This window comes from Haliaeetus leucocephalus, unplaced genomic scaffold (assembly GCF_000737465.1).
Source record: "Haliaeetus leucocephalus isolate CR32 unplaced genomic scaffold, Haliaeetus_leucocephalus-4.0 Scaffold849, whole genome shotgun sequence".
NCBI lineage: Eukaryota > Metazoa > Chordata > Aves > Accipitriformes > Accipitridae > Haliaeetus > Haliaeetus leucocephalus.
In genome coordinates, this window is record NW_010973285.1 from 2,100,117 (window position 1) to 2,122,846 (window position 22,730).

General features: G+C 39.7%; 1 protein-coding gene across 1 annotated transcript in view; it reads right to left on the reverse strand.

The window, feature by feature from the left end:
* ZNF366 (zinc finger protein 366) overlaps nucleotides 1–22,350 on the reverse strand; it is a 33,300-nt gene extending 10,950 nt beyond the window's left edge. The window contains exons 1-2 of the mRNA XM_010582793.1: nucleotides 22,299–22,350; nucleotides 348–1,675 (exon numbers count right to left, since the gene is read on the reverse strand). Coding sequence (XP_010581095.1) covers nucleotides 348–1,675; nucleotides 22,299–22,350 — 1,380 coding nt within the window. The remainder of the gene's footprint in view (nucleotides 1–347; nucleotides 1,676–22,298) is intronic.
* Between the last annotated feature and the right edge of the window lie 380 nt (nucleotides 22,351–22,730).

Sequence of the window (22,730 nt, forward strand, 5' to 3'; positions counted from 1 at the left end):
AATTTGTTATGTTACAGAAGGTCATTCTGAAGATAAAACACAGAAATGGAGAGATGTGAATACAGTTTTGGGAAGTCATACCGGTGGCTTAATTGAACTCCTGTTTATAGTGAAGCGGGTTTTGTGTGTGCTTTCCTAAGACTAACAGACACGTCTAGCTTCTACTATTGCCAGTGCTGCTGGGGCTTTTGCTCTGCATAAAACTCTCCAGCTGGCAAAGGACCAGCGTGACACACTACAGACCGATTACCTTCTCTCTGAGGAGGTGCATACGTGTACCTTTAGTAGCCTGTAATTCCTGTGCTACCTTCCAATGCAAGGTGAAAGTGCAACCTGTGCTGGCTTACCTTGTGAGTTAGGGAGTGTTGTTTGAGATGGTGGGGCTGCACAAACTCCATGCCACATTCAGTGCAGATGTACGGGCGGATGTCTTTGTGCTTCATCATGTGGTTTTGCAGCTGACTCGGGTACTGGAAGGTCTTATCACATTCAGTGCAATTGTACTGTATAGGGCCACGGTGGGTTGTTAAGTGTCTCTTCAGCTGGGCCAAGGTTGGGAAGTCCAGACCACACTCCACACAAATGTTCTCTCGGCCACTCTCATGCTTTGACTCGTGTGCTTTCAGCTCGCTGGGGTAGGCAAAACCTCTGCCACAGATCCTGCAGTTGTAAGGCTTGATGTCACTGTGTTGCATCATGTGTCTCTTAAGGTGACTAGTTTGAGTGAAAGCCTTGTGGCACACCTGGCACTTATGTGGCCGAGTGCCCTGGTGTGTCAACATATGTGTGTGCAAGTGGCTCAGCTGCTTGAAAAGCTTGCCACATCGGGTGCAAGCATGTGGCTTAATGCCGCTGTGCCCCAAGATATGGGTGACCAAATTGTACTTGGATGTATAGGACTTCTCACACATGGGACATTGCCAGCGTTTCTGTTCACCCCCCACGTCAACATAGTAACTGTCATCTATCTGAAGGTTGACATCTACTCTTTCCACTTTCTGTTTATTTTCACCACTTTCTCTTACTTCAGCCCTCCTGAAGGGTGGCTCTGGAAGTCTTTTCATTTGAAAGGCGTTCCTGAAATGAAAGTTGGGTGGCACAATAAAAGGAAACATTAAGCCAGAGTGGACTTTAGGATAATAAGGGTAAGGAGCCTGCATGAATGCTGGGCTACTGGGCCATGCCATGTTAGGCTTTGCTGGTTCTTGCTTAATGGGCTTGGCTCCAAAGTGCTCCAGAGTTCTGTAGAACTGAAAACCAAAGTTGCAGAGGTCAATCATCTGGGAACTGTACTTGGTCTGTGCTGGCTGTTGGAACACCAAGGGGAGACTGGAAGAGCCTATGTCATTGTGATCTTCAGGTCTGTCTGGTGGTGATGAGGAGCCCTCGAGGGTGATAGAAAGAGGCATTTTTGTTGGCATGCTCTTGCGTTTCCGAGACCCTCCTTCCAAGGACCCCTGGAATGTTTCCATGTCTCCCAGGGAAGGAGGGCCATAGCGGAAATGTGAGAGGTGAGGTCTGAATTCTTCACCAAATGGAGTTGTTCTGTGTGGCTTTGTAACAGGGCTCAGTGGCTGCAGGCAGCGGGAGAAGGGAGAGGCTTGGGTACTGTCCACATTAAAACTCGTTTCTTCGTTCTTCATCATATTTGATTTTTTCTGTGTTGCCCAAATTCCTTAAAACAAACAAAAATTCAAATCTCTTTATTTCTTCCTGTTCTCCTGGGTTTAACAGTTTATTGTCTATTTTATTGCTTTGGAGGTTGTTGGGTTTTTTAACTAAATGCAAATAAGGATGTCTTAGGCCCACATAAGACAAAAGCTTTTTAAAGCAGAATTAAATTGGTTAGTGAAGAACAAAGAAGCTTTGGTCTTCCTGTGGTAGAATTGATGGTTTAAATCAAGTTTGACCCATACATCTTTGCAACATAAACATGCTGTACCATGACACACTGCTTTGCAGCTGAATCAGTATAGCAATGTTTCTGCTTAATGTAATTCAGCCAGGCTATTTGTGGGCAAAATCCTGTCCTTGGCTGTGCATGCACAGGCTCTAGAAGTTGGCGGTGCATCTAAAGGATATGGCAATACAAACAATAATGTGCACATTTATTATGGTTGTGACATGAAAAGCCAAAGCCAAAAAATGTTAAACTTCTTTGTATCATTAACATGTGCTGCTGTGAGAGAAAACAATGGCCAAGTGATCTAAGGACACTGTGTACCATCAGGTTTTGTGCCGTGTTTCCTGGCTTCTCTCACTTTGTATTGTAATAAGAAGGAGGAGATTAATTTATTTTCTTTGTTTTAATCACAGAGATATTTACCTGGCAGATTTGGGGGAAGAAAGACCTTTGACGATTCTCCAAACTACATTCAGTTTTATAGACTTAATCTGGGGAGGGTTGTTTCTAAATAGGAGGGCAAAATCTCCACTATAAAACTAAATATAGAATTAATGTCAGCAAACCCCCAGGTCTCCAGAGTAATTGACACCTAAGAATGCTCTGAGCGTTTCTAGTGGTACAGTGTGACAAGGCAGATAGATTAATAATTTTCTTCTGGCAAAATTTTATGTTCCACTATCATACAGGGAGGTTCCTCTGAATTTGGGGTTCAAGTAAAATATTGATTATGAATTTTGGTTCATCTTAAATAAGGCTGCTACCTTTTGCCTTGGCTCTGTAAAATTATAGAATATTAGAATCATAGAACCATTTAGGTTGGAAAAGACCTTTAAGATCCTCAAGTCCAACCGCTAACCTAGCACTGCCAAGTTCACCACTAAACCGTGTCCCTAAGCACCACATCGACATGTCTTTTAAATCCCTCCAGGGATGGTGACACAACCACTTCCCTGAGCAGCCTGTTCCAATGCTTGACAACCCATTCCATGGAGAAATTTTTCCTAATACCCAAACTAAACCTCCCCTGGTGCAACTTCAGGCCATTTCCTCTCGTCCTATCTCCAGCCACCTGACAGAAGAGACCAACACCCACCTCACTACAACCTCCTTTCAGGTAGTTGTAGAGAGCAATAAGGTCTCCCCTCAGCCTCCTTTTTTCCAGGCTAAACAACCCCAGTTCCCTCAGTCACTCCTCATAAGACTTGTTCTCTAAACCCTTCACCAGCTTTGTTGCCCTTCTCTGGACACGCTCCAGCACCTCAGTGTATTTCTTGTAGTGAGGGGCCCAAAACTGGACACAGGACTCGAGGTGTGGCCTCACCAGCGCTGATTACAGGGGGACAATCAATTCCCTAGTCCTGTGTGCTGGCCACCCTATTTCTGATACAGGCCAGGATGCTGTTGGCCTTCTTGGCCACCTGGACACACTGCTGGCTCATATTCAGCTGGCTGTTGACCAACATCCCCAGGTCCTTTTCCACCGGGCAGCTTTCCAGCCACTCTTCCCCAAGCTTTGCACAGGGTTGTTGTGACCCAAGTGCAGGACCCGGCACTTGGCCTTGTTGAACCTCATACAACTGGCCTTGGCCCATCGATCCAGCCTGTCCAGATCCCTCTGTAGAGTCTTTCTACCCCCAAGCAGATCAACTGCTCCTGCCCAACTTCTTGTTGTCTGCAAATTTACTGAGGGTGCACTCAGTCGTCTTGTCCAGATCTCTGATAAAGATATTAAACAGAACTGGCCCTGGGGAACACCACTTGTAACCGGCTGCTAGCTGGATCCATCCAGTTTTTTACTCAGCAAAGAGTACACCCATCCAAGCCATGAGCAGCCATTTTCTCCAGGAGAATGCTGTGGGTAACTGTGTCAAAGGCTTTACTGTAGTCTAGGTAGACAACATCCACAGCCTTTCCCTCATCTTCTAAGCTGGTCACCTTGTCATAGAAGGAGATCAGGTTAGTCAAGCAGGAGTTTCTGTTTAGAAACCCATGCTGACTGGGCCTGATCACCTGTTGTCTTGTACGTGCTGTATGATGATTTGCTCCATAACCTTCCCCAGCACCAAAGTCACACTGACAGGCCTCTAGTTCCCCAAACCCTCATTCCAGCCCTTATTCTACATGGGTGTCACATTTGCTGACCTCCAGTCAACTGGGACGCCCCCGTTAGTGAGGACTGCTCATGAATGATGGAGAGTGGCTTGCTGAGCACTTCCACCAGCTCCCTCAGTACCCTTGGGTGGATTCCACCCGGCCCCATAGACTTGTGTAGGTCTAAGTGGTGTAGCAGGTCACTAACTATTTCCTCTTGGATCATGGGGACTTCATTCCACTCCCTGTCCCTGTCTTTCAGGGGTCTGATTACCCAGAGAACAACTGGTCTTACGATTAAAGACAGAGGCAAAGAAGGCATTAAGTACCTCAGCCTTTTCGTCATCTTTTGTCACTATGTTTCCCCCCACATCCAGTAAGGGATAGAGATTCTCCTTAGCTCTCTTTTTATTGCTAATGTATTTATAGAAACATTTTTAATTGTCTTTTATGGCAGTAGCCAGATTAAGTTCTACCTGGGCTTTGGCCCTTCTGATTTTCTCCCTGCATAACCTCACAACATCCTTGTAGTCCTCTTGAGGGATGCACTTATGTGAATGTGTGCATGTGTTTGTGTACATGCATCTATCCAGCCAGGCAGAGGATAGGTTGGAACACGAAATATATTTTCCCTCTGTCACCTGTGACATGTTGATGCTATTTATAACACCGTTCTTGGAAATGCTGGGTGGAGAGCATGAAAGTGGTTGAAGTACTAAAGACAGTCCTGTTTCTTTTTCAGGAACCTCTGTGCTGGATAAACCTGCTTCTAAAGATAGATAAAAGTACATCTCTGTGACCTAGTTAGGCTTGGACAAGAGAAGACATCTTAAAAACCTGATTGCAAACAGATTACCTCCTTCTAACAGAGTAGACTGTGGAATTATCTTTGAGATACTCTGTGAAGCGAAAGGATCAGTGACAAAAATTTAAAATGGAAAATCTAGACAAAGGGATCAATCAATGCGCAAAGGATGAGGAGTAATTGAAGCAAAAATTGTAGGATCTCTAAACTGATGATTCAAAACCCACCTGTGATAGTGGAAAAGGCTAAAAAAAATTGCTTACAACTGGGACAAGTATCTAATAATTATACCAGGATGTGACTTTCAGTCCCTAGCTCACTCACTGGAAATGGTGTCTATATATATACACTATACATATATGCTATATTTGTGTGTGCGTGTGTATGTATATATATGTAGTATGTGTAAGTGTGTATGTTCCATCACAGAGTACTATTAGGGAGTATGCATTCTGCTATGTTTCCTTGTCACCCTAACTCCCTGGCAAAATAAGGAAGTTAGACCTTGAAGACTCTTTGGGTACAAAGGCTTGACTTATTGAAAGGGAAAAGGGGAAGGGAATCCTCTGAATACCAGAAAAGACTCTACTTCTTTCCAAAAGGGAAAAAGTTTGGGGTTTTTTTTCAAAATTCAGTTTAAACAAAGTTAACTCACACAATTTGAACATAAAATATGCCTGTAGACCAAAATCTTCCCTTCAAAGTATGGGCCTGTCCCTCAAATATCTTTCATCTTGTGTATCTGATTCTTTCCCAGCAATATGGGTATAAAATGCTTCAGAAAACCCATTGCAACTGAGAACTCATCTATGTTATTTACTGCTTTTGTTAGATTATTGAAATGCTGCCAAAAATACACAGAAGTGACAGTGAGTTGTGCCTAATTGCTCTCTTGTCTGTTGGCTGCCAGTTACTCCCTTCTTCCACAGCCCATTTTATGCCAAATTCCAAACTTTCTGGAACCCAGAGTTATGGCAGAGGCTGTATAACTGCTTGAAATTACTAGAAAGAATTTCTTTGCACTACTAACCTTTGGCTGCTTTCTCTGAGTGTACGGGTTTATTCCACTCTCCACAGCTACACACATCATGGGACCAAGCCTACGAGGGAAAGTGTTTAAACAGTCAGTGACCAGCACAGTCAGAGAGGTGCTACATAATCCAAAAAAGAGCACCTAAAAGGGGAGGGAAAGCAGATTTACAGTCTAAATATGGATCACTTTGCTGCTTTTTTTTCCCCCTTTTTTTTCCCCCCATGATGTAAGAATTAATTGAGGAAAGATTAAATGTAGCCCCTCTTCTCATCTCCTTTCATGTTGGTAGCAAATCCTTGTTAATTTGAATGGAGGCATGATCTTCACCTAGACCAGAACTTAATTCCATAAAAATGTGAGTCCTGAGGAAACTGTAGAAGAGACTACAGATGTGACCACCATGCAAGAAATAGTTAAGGAGCAGTCCCTTCTTCTTTAAATAACTTCAGTAGAGAACTTTAAAGCTTTTAATAACACAGTTGCCCCATAATTTTGTTCTATCTGATCCTGGAGTAGCTGATGTAATTTTAATACTCAACAATAAATAAAGGGGTATGAATTGAAAAATTTCTGTTTTAAATATCTCCTAGGGACTTTTTGTGTTTCCTATATAAGCACTTTAAAACTTCTTTCTTTCTTTCTTCAGCACTTAATGTTTAAAATATAATGATATGTAGCACAGTGGTGTGTGATGCTAAACATTGAGGTTCGTTTAAACCTGGAGAAACATTAAAAATTCTAGCTTTTATCACTAGCATTTTAGCTCCTCACTTTTGAAAAATTGGTCTGGAAAGCTCACTGAGACAGAGGTTTCCATGCTGTATTGGCACTTAAACATACTCCCCCCCCCCAAACCTAGCACTCCAGAGCTTATTAAAAAGTTAATTTCTTTAGAACAGACAAGCATCCTCACAGTTTCTTTCTTTATGTAAATAAGTATATTTGGAAATACACTGTTTTGAAAAATAGAACTCTCCCTGCCCTTTCAAAAAAAAGAAAAGAAAGGCTACAGTGAGTTCAGGTAGTGGTTGAGGTATTTCCAAAATAACATATCTATGCAGCAGCTAATAATGTTAACTTCCACGAAGGAGGAAGAGAGTTTAATACAGAATATGAATCACCATTTACTTTCTCATTTCCACTCATCATATTTCTACAAAGGATTTAAAAAGTATGTAAATCATGCAATTCACTCTACAGGTGTACACATCATTACAGTCTCTAGTTAATATTCTGTACTGAAGTCAACAGCAAATTTTCTTTAGAATTCAGTAGAACCAAGATTCTGCTTCCTATATGAAAGTGCCTTCTGCCTACAGACTAATAATAAGCCCAACCATAAAGAAGTGAGGTTATGAGGTTTCTCACACTTAAACACTGACTACTACTGTTCTGATTTTGCTCTTGGGCAACACAACGGTAAAAAAGAAATGAGACCAAGATGACCTGAAGTGATATGTACCCTCTGACAAAGGGAAACGGGCTACTTTATTAGGATGTTTGCACTTGTGCTTGCTATTTCGAAGAAGATGAAACAGAGGGAAGTGTAAGAAGTCTAAAGGTAGCTGAATAGGCTGAACAGCTTCTCTTAGCTGGAAGAGAAATTTCACACTTAATTGAACATGTATGACTGTAGAAACTGTGCCCTGTAAGACTGCACTTCTGCTTTTGTCTCGGGGCCAAAAATACTGTCATCTATAAGGAAAGAATGAACCCAAACAGCTATTTCTATGTTCAGTGTGGTGAGGATCAGTGGCAAATGACACACTATTACATTTCTTGAACTAAAGTTGAGCAGCTGGACAGCTTCAGCCTTATTGAACAACCAGCAGGGTTTTTTTCAATCACTGACTTTTGTAAATTTATTATAGAGTTGGTTATGGTTATCTTAATAGGCTTAATGGGATCTCCTTCCTTCAGTTAACACTTCCAAATAGGTTTTGGTTTTAAATGTACTCAATTTTACAGCTGTTGAATCAAGCATCAAATTCTTTACTTAGTTTTCACTCATTTGCTATTCATGCAAAACTTGCGTCTGTCTCAGGATCTGATGAAAGGGGCATTAATATGGTGAATCATCTCATTTCAGCAGTGAAGCAGTGTTCCCTACTGAATCTACACTGCTTTGAGTTATTTGTCAGACTTTGAAAATGCCAGGAATACCTGTACAAACATGAAGGTATCCATTACTGGCAACCAAGTATTTTCAGTTAGTACACATCTGATCCCTCCTTACAATTTTCCCTGCTAGTTTCCTTCAAGGGCAGCATGAACCCTCCATAAGCCCCTTTTTTCTTTCTCTTCCACTTCTTTTCTGCTGCCTCCAGTGTGTGAGTGAAGTCATGCAGTAATGTTGCCATTCCTCATTTCCTTTTTCATTGCAAATATCATAATTGCATAGAGTTGGAAAACAACAATGTGGATGTTTTTAACCTGTAATTTTCAAGTGTATCTTGTCTGTTTTGAGTAAGAAGTTGAACTAAATGTTAATAACATTCCATATCTGTAAAATCCATGCACCTGCCTGTCATTTATACAGTCAAATTTTTGTCTGTAGGTGTTGCCTTGGTGAATGATGCAGAAATTCTAAACATGCTCAAAAGATTTAGAGTTATTTTAATACAAGGTTCACTAGATATTGGCTCAAATTGCCATTGTTATTCAATAATGGATTATTTGTATATTTTTTTTCAAATTAAGGTATTCTATTTACTCTAGGCTTGAGTGACTATAGTCATTAGAGGATGGCAGAAGGTAAAAACCCATACCAGAACTTCTCTAAAATCACTGTCAACCCTACCCTTTTATTCTCTGGAGAAGTCCATGTGAGTTGTGTTTTCTATCCATGTTCTCCAGGCATAAATATCCACATTTCAAGCACACAAATTTGGAAAATGGACTCCATTAACATACACTCAGTTTATGATAATATACTCAATCTGAGTATATAAACTGAGTACATGTTATATATAAACTGAGTATATATTAATAGACCCAAATCAGCCTTAAAGTCTTTATGCTACATTATTTGAAGCTAACCTAAAAGGTGATTTTCATTTTAAATGAAAAGAGCACTTTTTCTGTCACAGTGTGGAGCTGGGAGAAGACAGAAATTTGGACTACCTTGCAAAAATAAACATGGATTTAGGGAAAGTATCCAAAATCAATCAATGCAGATACTGATTAGGGAGACACAAATGTTGGGAAGCCTTAAAAAAACAGGCCTGACCTGGGAATAATAGCCATTATGGAGTTTAATCAAACCTTTTCCAATACTACTTCTACAAACACTTGTTTTCTCTCTCTCTCTCTCATATGCATGTAGACCTGTCCATGATTTAACCATCAGCTTAATTGTCTTCTGAGATAGGCCTTCTTGTTCCATGTCTTTAATGAGACAGATATGTCTGCTTAACTGGAGAACACTATCAAGATAAAGATATTGTCATAAATATTTCTCTTCCCCTTTTGGATTACCATCATTAATATAATTGGAATTGGAAACAAGTAAACAATTGTTCATCAAAATGATCTGGAATGACTGAAAATGAGAAGTGGACCAGATCAGGTTTTTTCTTCCTACATTAATATGATAGTACTGAGAGCTCAGTGTCTTTTCACTTCTCCCTCGGAAACTACCTTCTTCTGCTGGTATCAACCTTCAGGATAAAACTTCTTCTTTCCATCAACAAATGTGGGGTTTTTTCTCAGCAAATGCTTGGTAAAGGAAAACTGATAACCTTGGTAGCTCTTCTTAGAGCATAATCAGAACTCGCTAAGGCTTATGGAAAGACTTCCAATGAACTCTGAAACTAAGCCTTCACAATTTTCCTTGTTATTTATTATGGGTTCTGTTGTCCAATGAGATATGAACCCTTCTATGCCATGAGCAAAATTTGATACTTTTGACAAATCTATTATTATATACATATGGAAAAAACCCCCTTTTATATCCTGAGACAATATATTAACAGATAGTAATCTTTGCAGGCAGACTTAATGGAAATCATACAATCACACACCTAAGAAACTTAATTGATTAAAAAATCTGACACATTTAAACAGCTTAACATGACACAGTAAACAGATGCAACAAGCAATGAACTTTCAAAGATATCTTATATATTAAATAATATTTTTTTTCCTTCATTGACTCTGTTTTGGCATGTCTTTCTTGCTTCATGTGTGAAGTTTGATCATTTTAGACATTCCTTCTGCTCTAAGGGCTTTTTATGCCGTGTAGCTGCATTAATATTGTCTGGGAGATGACACCATTACAAAGAAATGGGTCTTCTCTCAGAAAAATGTGCAACAGAAATACCCTCCCTGCATTGTCTTTATTATTCCCAAATTTTAACATTTTAACTTACATCATTTTTGTTTTATTTTGGCTGGGAAATACAGAAGTTTAGGAAACATATCCATTTGCCTGCACTGCCTATACAGAGGCTTTTAGAATCATCTTAGATATATCTGTAACTTGGTTTTGTACTCAATTTTCAGGGACCAAGACACTATTAGCACTTTTACAGAAGTATAGTTACTTTAGTATTTCTTGTAATAGAAAAAAATGCTTAAAATAGTATAAAAATGAATGCATATTCACTTTTCCATAACTTATAGATAATTTTTGTTTCCATAATTATTGAAAGTGTTAAACTATATTCTGAGATTTCCTCTGCTGAAAGTCTGGATCAGTCCCACCACCCATCCTGCCAAAACTGGGGCACTGATTGTGGCATCAGGTGTGCTTATAGAGTGGTTTATGGAATAACTTGCTTTCGATGGTGGCATTGATTAGATAAAAATTGCCTGGTGCTGTAGTGAGGTGGCTGTAGATATTTTTCTCCTCTCCAGTATGAGTGCTGTGTTCTCATATTAGCAAAATGGTTTGCTATCCTTCTGTTGCTTTTATGTGTGCTCTGTCCTTAGTTTAGCAAAATGTTTGCTATTATTCTCACTACTGTTCTGTTGCCTAACAAGATGGTGGGTGGAGGTCACAGAGCAGTATGGCTGGGTTAACCACTGAACATCTGCAATAGGGCCTTACTGGTAATGTCCCTAGCAGTACTTAAGACTCATGGATTGTCTCTAGGCATTTCAATGTTCATATGAAGTGTCCTTTGAGTACAGTTTTGGCTTGCTGCTATTTTGGCTCTTTATTTCTCTTTTTCTTATCCTCCTTTCTCCTTTTTTTCTCTTTTTTTCTTCCTCTTTGTGAGTTTTCTTAGTTCTTCTCTTACGTTTCCTTCCCTCTTCACTTCTCTATTCCATCTGTGGTTCAATCCCTCTCTGCTTCTCTATTCTGTCTGCTAAAATGGTCAGCAACACATAGATAACCTGGATAACGAAGTAGATGTTAAGTCCGCTGGCTCTGAAGTGTTAGCTGTTTACACAAAGTCACCCCAAACCACAGCTACACATGGTGGGACCCTGCAAGGCACAGCAAATTATCCAGTCTGAAAGTGTGTAAGGGGACAAAGATTATGTCCTCAGCTGAGCACCTCCACCTGCCTGATTCTTTGGTACCAACGGGGAATTCAAGGCTAGTTTGGGGTGGGAAGGAAGGGGAGAGGGAACAATCATTTGCTGGCAGATGTCTGCCTCTGGGTCCAGCCATATCAGCTCAGGCTAGTAGTGTAGCTAACCCAAGATACTGGTCTTCTGAAGAATATAGGAAACAGGAGAGAGTATCACGACAATTTTCCAGCATTGTCTTCAGGCCTCCAGTTGTTTGTAGCTCACATCTTTCCTGACCCAAAGATGTTGCATTCTGATTTTTTTTTCTTATTCCATGAAGGATGGATGTGGATAAAAGTTATTTAATATAAAAATCCAGAGACAACTGTTTCTTGTGGGCTGAGGGGCATACAGAGATAGGTACTGTGTCCTGGGGAAGTGAGGTATCTCTGAGTGCTTTGATGGAGGGTCTTGTACCTCTGGAGATTTAGAAAGGAGCCAGGGCAGTGAAACCTGCATGGTGCCGGAAGATAGATGCCCACCTCCACTCTTCTCAGTCTACCTCTCCCTGAAACACCTCTATTTCTTCTCCTTAGTCCCCTGAAACCCACGAGTACTGTAGGTTATTTCACTCATGCCCCACTTTCCATCTCCCCACCATCTCCCTGAACAGCTGACCCTGTCCTGTTTCAATTTCTTCTGACTTCTCCCTGCTACCTGCTCCTTGGCTCTTGCATCTTTGTCTGTGTAATGGTCCTCCTCCAGCCAAAGGAGACCCTCACAGGCTCTAGTTAGGGAACTCACTTAAGAGGCTAGAGATGTGGGTCCAAGCTCCTCAGAGGGGAAGAGGGAAATAAATCAAAGTCTCCCACCTTGTGGCTGTTATATTTTGCACTGAATTTGATGTTGTTGGTGTAGATTCAATTTCATATAAATAGTCTTACAGTACTGGGTCCCCAAGAGCATGTAGGCATACGTATACTGAGTTTCCAGACCCTGCCCAGAGTTCAGGGCTGTCAAGACCAGATTGGCCATGATGGTGACATAGAGAGCACATACAGTAGCAGAGCTTCAAATGTGCAAAGCTTAACTGGTGCCAGCAGACGGGATGGAAATGCAATTTGATCCTGCCCTCACTAGTTATTGGAATTAACGATGGGTTGGCCAGCTCAGTTAATTACTCAATTAAACAATGGCAGTAATTCATCCTAAGTAACTGTCCTATTTCCCTCCCTGGCATCATCCATGTTGTACTGAAATCATTATGGAAAATCTGGGGTGTAGCTGAGAGCAAGATTTGGGATTTGGCTGTTATGAGGTGATGCCAATAAGACAAATGTCTTCCTTTTCTTAAGTGGATAAGGAGCTCTCATGTCAAAGGCTGGAACCATGGATCTGCCCCTGCCTTTAGAAAGTATGTGGAGTCACTTTAATCACTGTTTATAGAAGTCCTATCACTCCATCCCTGTTTCCTGTCTACTTCCATATCTGCCACTGCAAATAAAAATAGTACATTTTTGGCAGCACAGGAATCCTATGTATTAAATAGTTTTTCCTCTGGAAAATTATCCAATAACAGTAATGCAATTTTAGGATTTTTTTTCTCACCATACAGATATTATAACAGACAAAGTCAACGAAGAACAAATAAATAATATAAATATAAGGAAGGATCTGGTAGTAAAATAGTAATACTGAATAGTGTGGAGTCCTTGAAAGAACACTTTGGACATAATCTTTCCACCTGCAAAGCACAATCATTAAACTCTATACAGTGAAGTGGAGACAGAGGGGATTTGAGCTGTACAGTAGTATTATTTTAAAACAAGTAACAGAGCTATGCAGAACACCCAAAATTAGAATGATCAAAAAAGCATGCCCTTCCATAACCCTCATGCTGTCCTGCTTGGGCTGTTGTTTTGAAAGTAAACCTTCCACTGGCATTCATGACCTTTAAAAAGGAAATAGATTGGGCTTTCCTTCCTACTGTAGTCCCAGTGTCGTTATCACCTCTATGGAGGCCAGAGAGATGGTCTGGTCTCCTCCCACCTCTTTGTTATCTCAAAGGGTAGCTAGGGGCCACCCTCAGCCTTGGTTTTTCAAGTCAGCCCACTGGCACCCTCCTACACCGTTAACAGCATTAGCAGTTAATTGCACCTTCAGGCCGTTGCATGTGTAAAGCAACAGGTACCTCAAAAAAGAAAGCACCAGGTAAAATGTGTGCCTAAGCTTGCAGAACGGCCAAAGGGAGAAGAGGATTGTATGGGAGAGTTTTCATATAAAGTCTCCAAAGCAGGTTAGTTTTTTAAAGAAAGGTTAGTTTTACTTAAACATGGGGGAGTGTTATTAGACTTCAGCAGGACCATTGCTTTTTGTATTTATTTTGCATTCAATTCTTTGTTTCACACAATTCAAAACTCACAGTGAAACTGAAGGTTGCTAAAGTGGTAGGTATCATGTGTTCCAGTAAGACATGCTATATCCTGCAGGAACTGAAAGAAGAGGATTTCATCCAGAAACTGACAGAATTAGGAAAAATGTACCTGCTACTGAACACTTCTCTTGGTGTCCAGTTCATTAAAAGTAATTACCAGATGATGCTTTCCTAATCATTTAGGAAAGATGAATAAATTTAATTTCAGCTGAAGTTTGAGCAGACTGCTTGCTGGAAAAGCTGCTTGACTGAAGAGACTGATTAATCCCTGTTAACCTCTATTACTAACTTGCAATTAATCTGGCTCAGTAGTGACTTAGACATTTCCCTTCTGAATATAAGTTCAGTAGGAAACACTGCAAAGGAGTTAGAGATGTCAGTGACACTCCTAGGACACCACTGTGTTTATTCTGTTGATACCCAAATAGAAAAAAAAGAATTACAAGCAATGAGATAGAGTTAAAAATGGCTCTTAAGGCAAATTACTGGGGCATTGGAGGAAATTACTTTTGATATATCTGCACTGTGATTAGGGAGCTCTGCTTTCCAAACTAGCAGAGCATAAAATCTGTGTTAAAGCATTGAAACTGTGCTGAATATGTATTTATTGTTCAGAAAAATTATCACCTTCACATACATCTCACAATAGCATTCAAATGAGGGTTCATTTTTTCATAATCAGTTTATTTTGTTTAAAGATAAATGTTTTTAGTTCTTTATTTCCAGCATAAAATGGTATTTTTGCCTGATCATATGAAGTGCTTGCAAGGAAGTAATTTAAGATAACTTCCTCTCTGGCTTTGCCCTTCACCTGTGATGCCAAACTTGAATCTTCTCCTTGACTGAACAGCAAAAAGCAAATGCTTTCCTTCTCTGTTCCCCAAAATGCATCCTGCATACTGCTCCTAACTATTTTGTTAACTTCTAGAAAGTTTTGAAAATAAACATTAGTTTGTTGCCCCAACTAAAGAACATCTGTAATTTAAAACAAATCTTATATTGCTCCTGTGATTTTGATCAATTAGAAAACAGATCTCTATGTAAATCAACTAACAGGGAAAAATTCTTGAGGTTAATTATTTTAAACTGAAACAGTGTGCCTGTTTTGGCTGGGATAACATTAATTTTCTTCATAATAGCTAGTATGGGTCTATGTTTTGGATTTGTGCTGAAAATAGCGTTGCTAATTCAGGAATGCTTTAGCTATTGCTGAGCAGCGCTTACCCAGCGTCAAGCCCTTTTCTGCTTCTCACCCCACCCCACCAGCGAGCAGGCTGGGGGGGCACAAGAAGTTGGGAGGGGACACAGCCGGGACAGCTGACCCCAACTGACCAAAGGGATATCCCATACCATATGACGTCATGCTCAGCATATACCGCTGAGGAAAAAGAAGGAAGGGGAGACATTTGGAGTAATGGCGTTTGTCTTCCCAATTAACTGTTGCAGGTGATGGAGCCCTGCTTTCCTGGGGATGGCTGAACACCTGCCTGTCAATGGGAAGTGGTGAATGAATTCCTTGTTTTGCTTTACTTGCACGTGCAGCTTTTGCTTTACCTATTAAACTGTCTTTATCTCAGCCCAGGAGTTCTCTCACTTTTACCCTTCCAATTGTCTCCCCCCATCCCTCCAGGGCAGGGAGTGAGTGAGTGGCTGTGTGGTACTTAGTTGCCAGCTGGGGTTAAACCACAACAGTCCTTTTTGGCATACAAATCCAAAATATAGCCCCATACTAGCTACTATGAAGAAAGTGAACTCTATCCCAGCCAAAACCAGCACAAACAGATTTAAAATGACAGTTTTACTGAATTCAGGAAACTAGCATACGGAGTGGGAATGGCAGCTCAGACTCAGCCAAATGTCATCCGCAGATACTGGAACAGAGACTAGAGCTACAAACAAATAAATTACTTTTTGCCAAAGAAAAAAAAAATCTTGAACATTTCCCAAACCACTTCAGTACTAATCCTTCACCGTTAGTGATGCCAAAGGCTCATTCTGCATACTAACTCAGTTTGGATTTTCATCACAAGAAAAAGGAAACCAAAAAAACCATCAAACCACTGTGACTCTACTCCATGACTAAGACTGGACAACTAGCAATATAAAATGAAGTTTTGTAAGAAACCACCTTATATATTAACGCAACTCTTTCTCTCAGTCCCTCCCTTGCCCTTCCCCAATCATTCTATTCAGGGCTTTTTCCCTGGAAAAATGCCAAGTGCCTCATACAAAAACCTGGAAGATTTGGTAAAAATTATTGCTGTGTTTTGGGAAGAATAGCAGGCAAGGCTGTGGTATGGGCAGGCGGACATTACCCAGAGGATAAATAGTTCTATGAATTCTGTTCTGACTTACTACATTCAGTGCCTTCCACTGGATACCTCTTCATGCATTTTTTTCTGTCTAGTAGTGAACAAGCTAGTGAAAATCCTCACTGCAGTCATTAGAGGGGATCCTGAGTCCTGATCATTTGCCTACAGAATCCAGTGACATCTGTTCAATTGCATTTCTTTACTTGTGGCTTAAGCTTCAGGGGGGTTCCCTTTTTGTGTGACATGAAAAAATAAATTAATATATTTGGGATCAAAAGGCTTTAGTTAGTATTTTGATTTTTCTGCAGAGGGCAGAGGAGATACGGAGGAGGAGTTGGTCAGCACCATTTCTCTGCTGCATGTGTCTGCTTCTGTAGCAACCTGACAAAATGCTACCTACAGATATAAAAAATTATTCTGGAAACCTCGGTGACTTCATATTGTGGGTACAGCATTATGCAGAAAAACTGTTTGATGTAACGTTCCTGCTGGTGTGATTCCTTGCTACAGTGCTGCAGAAAAAATATTCTTTTCCTGCACCTTCATAAATGGATGGATTTTGTTTCTGGTAAACCTATGAGCACATTGTTGTCAGCTTGTTCTTCTAGGAGGTCCTTTACTGTTTTCTGGAATTTCTATCACAGACAATAGTTTTGGACAAATACAGGACACTTCATAGCTTCAGAAACCTGCACTAAGGAACCAACCCAGCGTGGGCTGGTGCCTACCAGATGGTTCAAACAAGTTCTGCTGTTCCTTAGAAGCTGACAGATGCTCTAAAAAACAGGTCATCCCTTTCCTTTTCACCTGTTGATATTGTTTTCATTATACATGTACTCTAAATACTTTTAAGAAAAAGTAAACAGGTAGAAAAATACCATGCTACCTGGCAGTACCGTATGAAAGACACTCCCTTTTCAAATAAAGTTTTCAAATAATTCTTATCTGGAGCTGAAACACCTAGCTGAAACACTACTGGCTTTAGAAAGTACCTCAGGGAGAGGACTAAACCTGAAATAGTTAACTATATTCTAACATGTTCTTCCCGGATATCTTTAGAGTAGGCATATTTAAGTTTGGTTTAAATCTAGTGTATTGGGTGTTGGTAACAGCACATACCCTTTCCAATTTACTAAGTCTTCAGTAGCAGGTCCAGCACAGAGCCCTCCACAAAACAAAAGGTCTTTCATCACTGCAAAAAGAGCCTAACAATTACATTGCAGCCCTAAACAGAGAAGACTAAAGCATAAGTGGCTTTTGCACAGTCAGGAACAGCAACAAACCAGTGAAGAGGGAGACTGGAAGTCATCTTGTCCCTTCCAGCCAACACACTTGTGGCTTATCAGAGGGCCTGGTGTCAGAATAAGCTGCTCCCTGAGGAGGGGCAAAGCCATGTGCTCCCATCCCAGAGCCACCACACCTGCTCCTCTGCCCTGGGAACACCACCCTGCAAAGTTCTTTGCATACAGAGAAATGAGGTGGTTTCTATTCTTCGTCGGGGCTCCAGACAGAGGACTGTGTGGATGATTCCTGCTTGCTGTGCATTAGTATTCCTTGTAGTACAACTGTCTACAGTTGTCTAAGAACAACAAATAAAAATGTATGACCCTTCTCATAGCCTTGCTTTCAATTTCAAATCAGTTGTACCTTTCCCTAATTCATTAGTGAAAAGTGATGTTAGCAATGTAAGAGACTCAGTTTACCCTATAGCATTTTGCAATTAAATGAACCTTTAGATTCAATGAACTTTTGTATTTTTCAGTGTTGTCTGAATTCTAGTGCTGCTAATAAGTAGCTGGAAAGTTGAATGTTTCAGGTTTACTTTTTATGAATATTGGCAAGCGGAAAATAGGTTTTCAAGAAACACACTTCTTATCCTGAGTTTTTTCTTTTAAATCGCATGAATTCATGCACACCCACAAAGTAGAATGTAAATGTGTCAGTGTTTTAGCACTCATAGTAAAAGAGGGAGGGGAGAGAAAGTAAGAATAATATTTTTTTTCATCCTTCATTTAAATAATTAATAAAGTGTCTTTCTAACATACAAAGCAGGAAATAAGGAGTGAAAGTTAAAAAAAAAAAAGCAAATATTCACATAATTTCTTCCTGTAACCTTCAGAGCATGAAAATAATTTCTTTTAATATATGATTACTTAGCTTAATTACTTCCAATGACATTAGGAGTCTTTACAAAGCATTGAACATCGTTGGTTTAGAAGGAAAATGCTGTGTTTTGCTTTTCAAGATCAGGGTGACACCAGTATAAAACCAGTTGTTTTAAAAAAGCAAGTCACAAAGGTATTAAATTTGGAAGGAACTAAAACAAAGATTAAACAATATTTTTCATTGGATCATTAGTATTTTAGAAGCCAGGCAAGAAGGACCAGTCTCTGCCAGATAGATATAAAGAAAAATCAGACAGCCACCATGAAGTTCAATATGTGTTCTAAATAACCAGTAAGTATTAAATTAGGCCTCTTCATTGGATGAAAATCTGAATATCATCCATAAAATTCCACTGCATTTTAACAGCAATGGAGAGCTGCGGTCTCAGTTTCAGAATATCAGCTTTTCAGCAGAAAAAGGATAATCCCAAATCATCTTTTTCCAGATTCGTTTCTTTCTTTTTAAAGGCTTCACATGATTTGTCTCTCTGTAATTCTTTTTTCTCCAAGCTGACATTCCTTCCTTTTCAGTGGTCTTCTGGGACAGTAAACTAGAATGGGGAAAACTACTGCATTTAAGAAGAAAATGTTCATTTGATTTTAACAGGTGGTCTATTTTTAAAAATCGGTTGGGTTATATAATTAATCCATCAAACAAATGAATAATTTTACAACTATCTGTAGCAGTCTACACAGCACTCATAAGGTCTGTTTGAAGGAGCAGTTTGTTTCACTGAATCAATTACTACTGGGGAACATGCATTAGTGCTCAAAAACTATGGATCATTTCTTATCAACTAATAAGAAGCTACTTTTCCTTATATACCTTTGCCTGACTGGTGTCTCTAAACCATGGCCACAGAAAAACCCTATTACCTTATGCAGCCTTTACTTTTTTTGTTTCTCTTGGTGGTATTCCATTGACATGTATGGCTGAGTGGAATGGTTCATTCAGATAGACGTCTTTCTGCATCATTGAGGCTTTGCAGTATCAAAGATTGGAAACAATATAAGTGCTATCTGGGGTAATCCATACTCTTCTGCCTCTGTATATGAGGCTTGTCTTGGGTTGCTACCATGATTCATCACCCTGTGCTTCTCCCATTCTAAATCCTGCATATCTATCTGGTCCTACTAGACACGACACCTAAAAGACAAGCCAATAAGTTCATGTGAGATGCACACCGTGCCTCTTGGTCCACCAGTATCTGTTCTACATCCAGACAGTCCTAGGGCAAGGCTCTTGTCAATGTTCTTGTTTGAAAGAATGCAAAAACAATAAAAAACTTAAAATTCAAAGATTCAGATTATCTCCTGGTCTAAAATCTGTATTAGAAATGCCAAAATGTTACTAGGAATGTAACTCAGTGCTACTATTCTGCTTCCAAAACTCACATTCTGAACAGTTTTCAACATTGAAGAAGCTGGTCCTAAATATAAAAAGGCAATGACATTTACAAAAAGACTTCTATCAGTTTCTATGCTTTTTGAATCAGACTTGTGAACTTGGGATTTCCATGGGTGACAACTGGTTTCTGTAACATCTTTGCCATCATTGGTGTAGTTTTGTTTTTATTTTTCAGAACAAATGGAAATAATAGCTTTAAATAATTCTCTGGGAAAATACATACACTGACTGACCGTTTACTTATATATGCTATATACATAAATATGGCTCTAACAGCCTCTTTTTATTCTTGGTTTATTGCTTCAATATTATCTTTTTTTTTTTTTATATAACTTTGAGGTAACTGAAAATTCATTTCACAAACATTTAATTTGTGCCATAAGCTAGTACTAGATCTGTACCCAATCCAGCCTCAGATCATAACCTTCTCTGCTTATAAACATCTCAGAGATGTGGGACAAGGATAACACATCAGCCAAAAATCTCCACTTCCTGACACCTCGAGAAAGATATTAGTTGTGTTACAATTACCATTATGCTAAATCATGCTACAGTTATCCCAGCAATAAATTATACAATATCAAAAAAATAAACTCCAAGTGATTGCAAAGATGTATTATTTGAAGGAAAAGTAAACCCGATAGGTGAAATCTAAGAATGAAGTTCAAAATTCAAAGTCTATTTTTTACTGTCAAATTATTAAGCATTCATTTAAAAATGCTTATTTCTGTGTGCTTATTATTGGGGAGTGGGTTTAAAAATAGCATGTACTGCTTTTGGCCACCTGCTATGAATATGAACGCACATATTCTTATTTATGTATTTCAGACAATCTCTCAGAGAAAGAATTTATCATATACATGGTCCAAATCAAGAATACATTTATGTTTAGTATCATCAGAAACAAAATCTATACCTAAAGGCTGCAACTGGCTCTTACCTACATGGTAAACTGAACTTCTGAACTAACTGGATCAAAACTTGCATGTGATTGCAATCCAGACTAACACTCTGCATTTTGAGCAAATACCACTAGAAATACAGAGCTTGTGTATTTTTTTAATGTTTCAGAGACTCCTCTGCTTCTCACTTGAAGTAAAAAGTGGTTTTCCAGATGTTTGATATGTACCTGTCAAAATAGCTGTCCAAATCATCTATTTAATTTAAATCAGTATTTAGTCACACAAAACATAAATCCAGGTATCCTGAGCGAAAGATGCGGCAAGCGGTTTTCATGGCAACATCTGGCATTTACTTGCAATTACCAGAGAATTCTTTGTGGGTTAAGTATAACCAAATAAACCTAATAATTGGTACCAGACTAGACCGAGCTGCAACATTAAGCTACGGATTTCAAGAAACAAGTTATTTCCACCTACTTCGGCAGAACCCACGTGCTGCTCCTAAAGCAAAGGGTATCTACAACTTACCCAGAAATCGTGCTGAATTTGGAGCTGATCACTCCTTCCTAAGGAAAAACTTGCAGAAAGACACCAGATAGAGGGGAAGAAATCCTTTCCTCTAGTTGGTTCAGCGAGGAGTGGGAGCAGAGGGCTGTCCCAGGGTGGAAGCACAGCCCAGGTGCCCCGGCGGGAGCGGGAGTGGGAGTGGGATTGGGAGCGGGAGCAGGGCAGCTCAAGCTGCCTGCTGGCCTTCTGTGATGCTTGCCCGCCATTTGGAGCCACTCTCTCCAGGCTCCGGGCATCCTGCAGAGGACCCTGTGCTTCAGAGAGCTGCAGCTTGAAGAAATACTGGATCAGAAGATGACCGAGCTCTCCTGCTGCAGAGAAATTGACACTTGTCCTAACTCTTCCCTCCACCTCTGTATTCTGCTTTTATAAAGGCATGCAGGGCGATTTTTCTCTTCCAATATTTGAAACATACTCTAGCATTCAATTACTCATTTTACATGCCACTTCTGTTTGTTCTGATACATTTGTGCCCAACATGAAAAATATTACTGGTATCTCCAACAATGCAAACAACAAATAAACATTTGAGTCCATCCTATTACTGATGCTGGTGATCAGCCCTGGTGTTGTTATATATTACACAACATGAACTCTTGCTTTTTTTCAAGTGGCAACCTGGAACTGTCTTACCATGTCTTAAATGTCACTGTTCCTAGACTAATCATATACATAGATGAGTAGAGATAAACATGTGTAATCATAAACACAATACAGTTTGAAATAAAAAAAAAAAAAGCCCTAGTAATTCTTCTCCCACTATAGCACAGGTTGGTGGGTTGGAGCAGACTTCAGTAGTGGCAGATGATACATGAAATACATCAATTTGCATATGACAGAGCTTCTCTCTTTATTTCAGCAATGGCCCACTGAATCTTGCTGAAATATTCAGGATGAAGTTAGTGAAGCCTGTAACAAGATTCATGTAGCAGAAGCCATATATGCAAAATTCACAGTAGATTATGTTATGAATATTATCAGCCTCACTGGAAAACACTTTCTTGTCTGCATTGGTTAACCTGTATGCTATTATCACCAGTATCTAAAAACCAGACTATAGTTATCTATAGCGTAAATATACTGCTTGTCAATGCATATGGTTACTATCTTTTTTAACAGTTAAATGTGTATCTGATTAATGCCTTTTCATAATACAAAATCATATAAATTGCACTTCTAAAGAGTTAACCATAAAAGCATTTTTACTTAACTTACCAGTTGCTGAAGCTGGAAGGAGTCTTGCCCTAAACTCTCTACCTGCTCTCATGTTGGTAATCTCTGACTCTCTCTCCCTCTCTCTCCCTCCCCCTGTGCAGAGATTGCAGTAAACTTAGAAAACTAGCAGGGACAGTGTTTCAAATGACTTAAGAAAGAGAACAGGAACAATCACTTCGTTCTCTTTTTTTCAGATGAGTACAGTACCTTCAGAAAGAAGGAAGGAAGGGAGGGGAGAGGAAGTCAACAACCCTTTGCTTTCCTGCAAAAAAATAAGGAAACAGCAGATAGCAATCTCATTTTCTCTCAAACAAAATCTTTGGAAAAATAAATATATCCAAACCAAAAGGAATTCTTCAAGTATTATATCTGCATTATTGGCTTCATAAAACCTACTTTACAGTTTGCTATGTGCAACTACATGAAATGAAT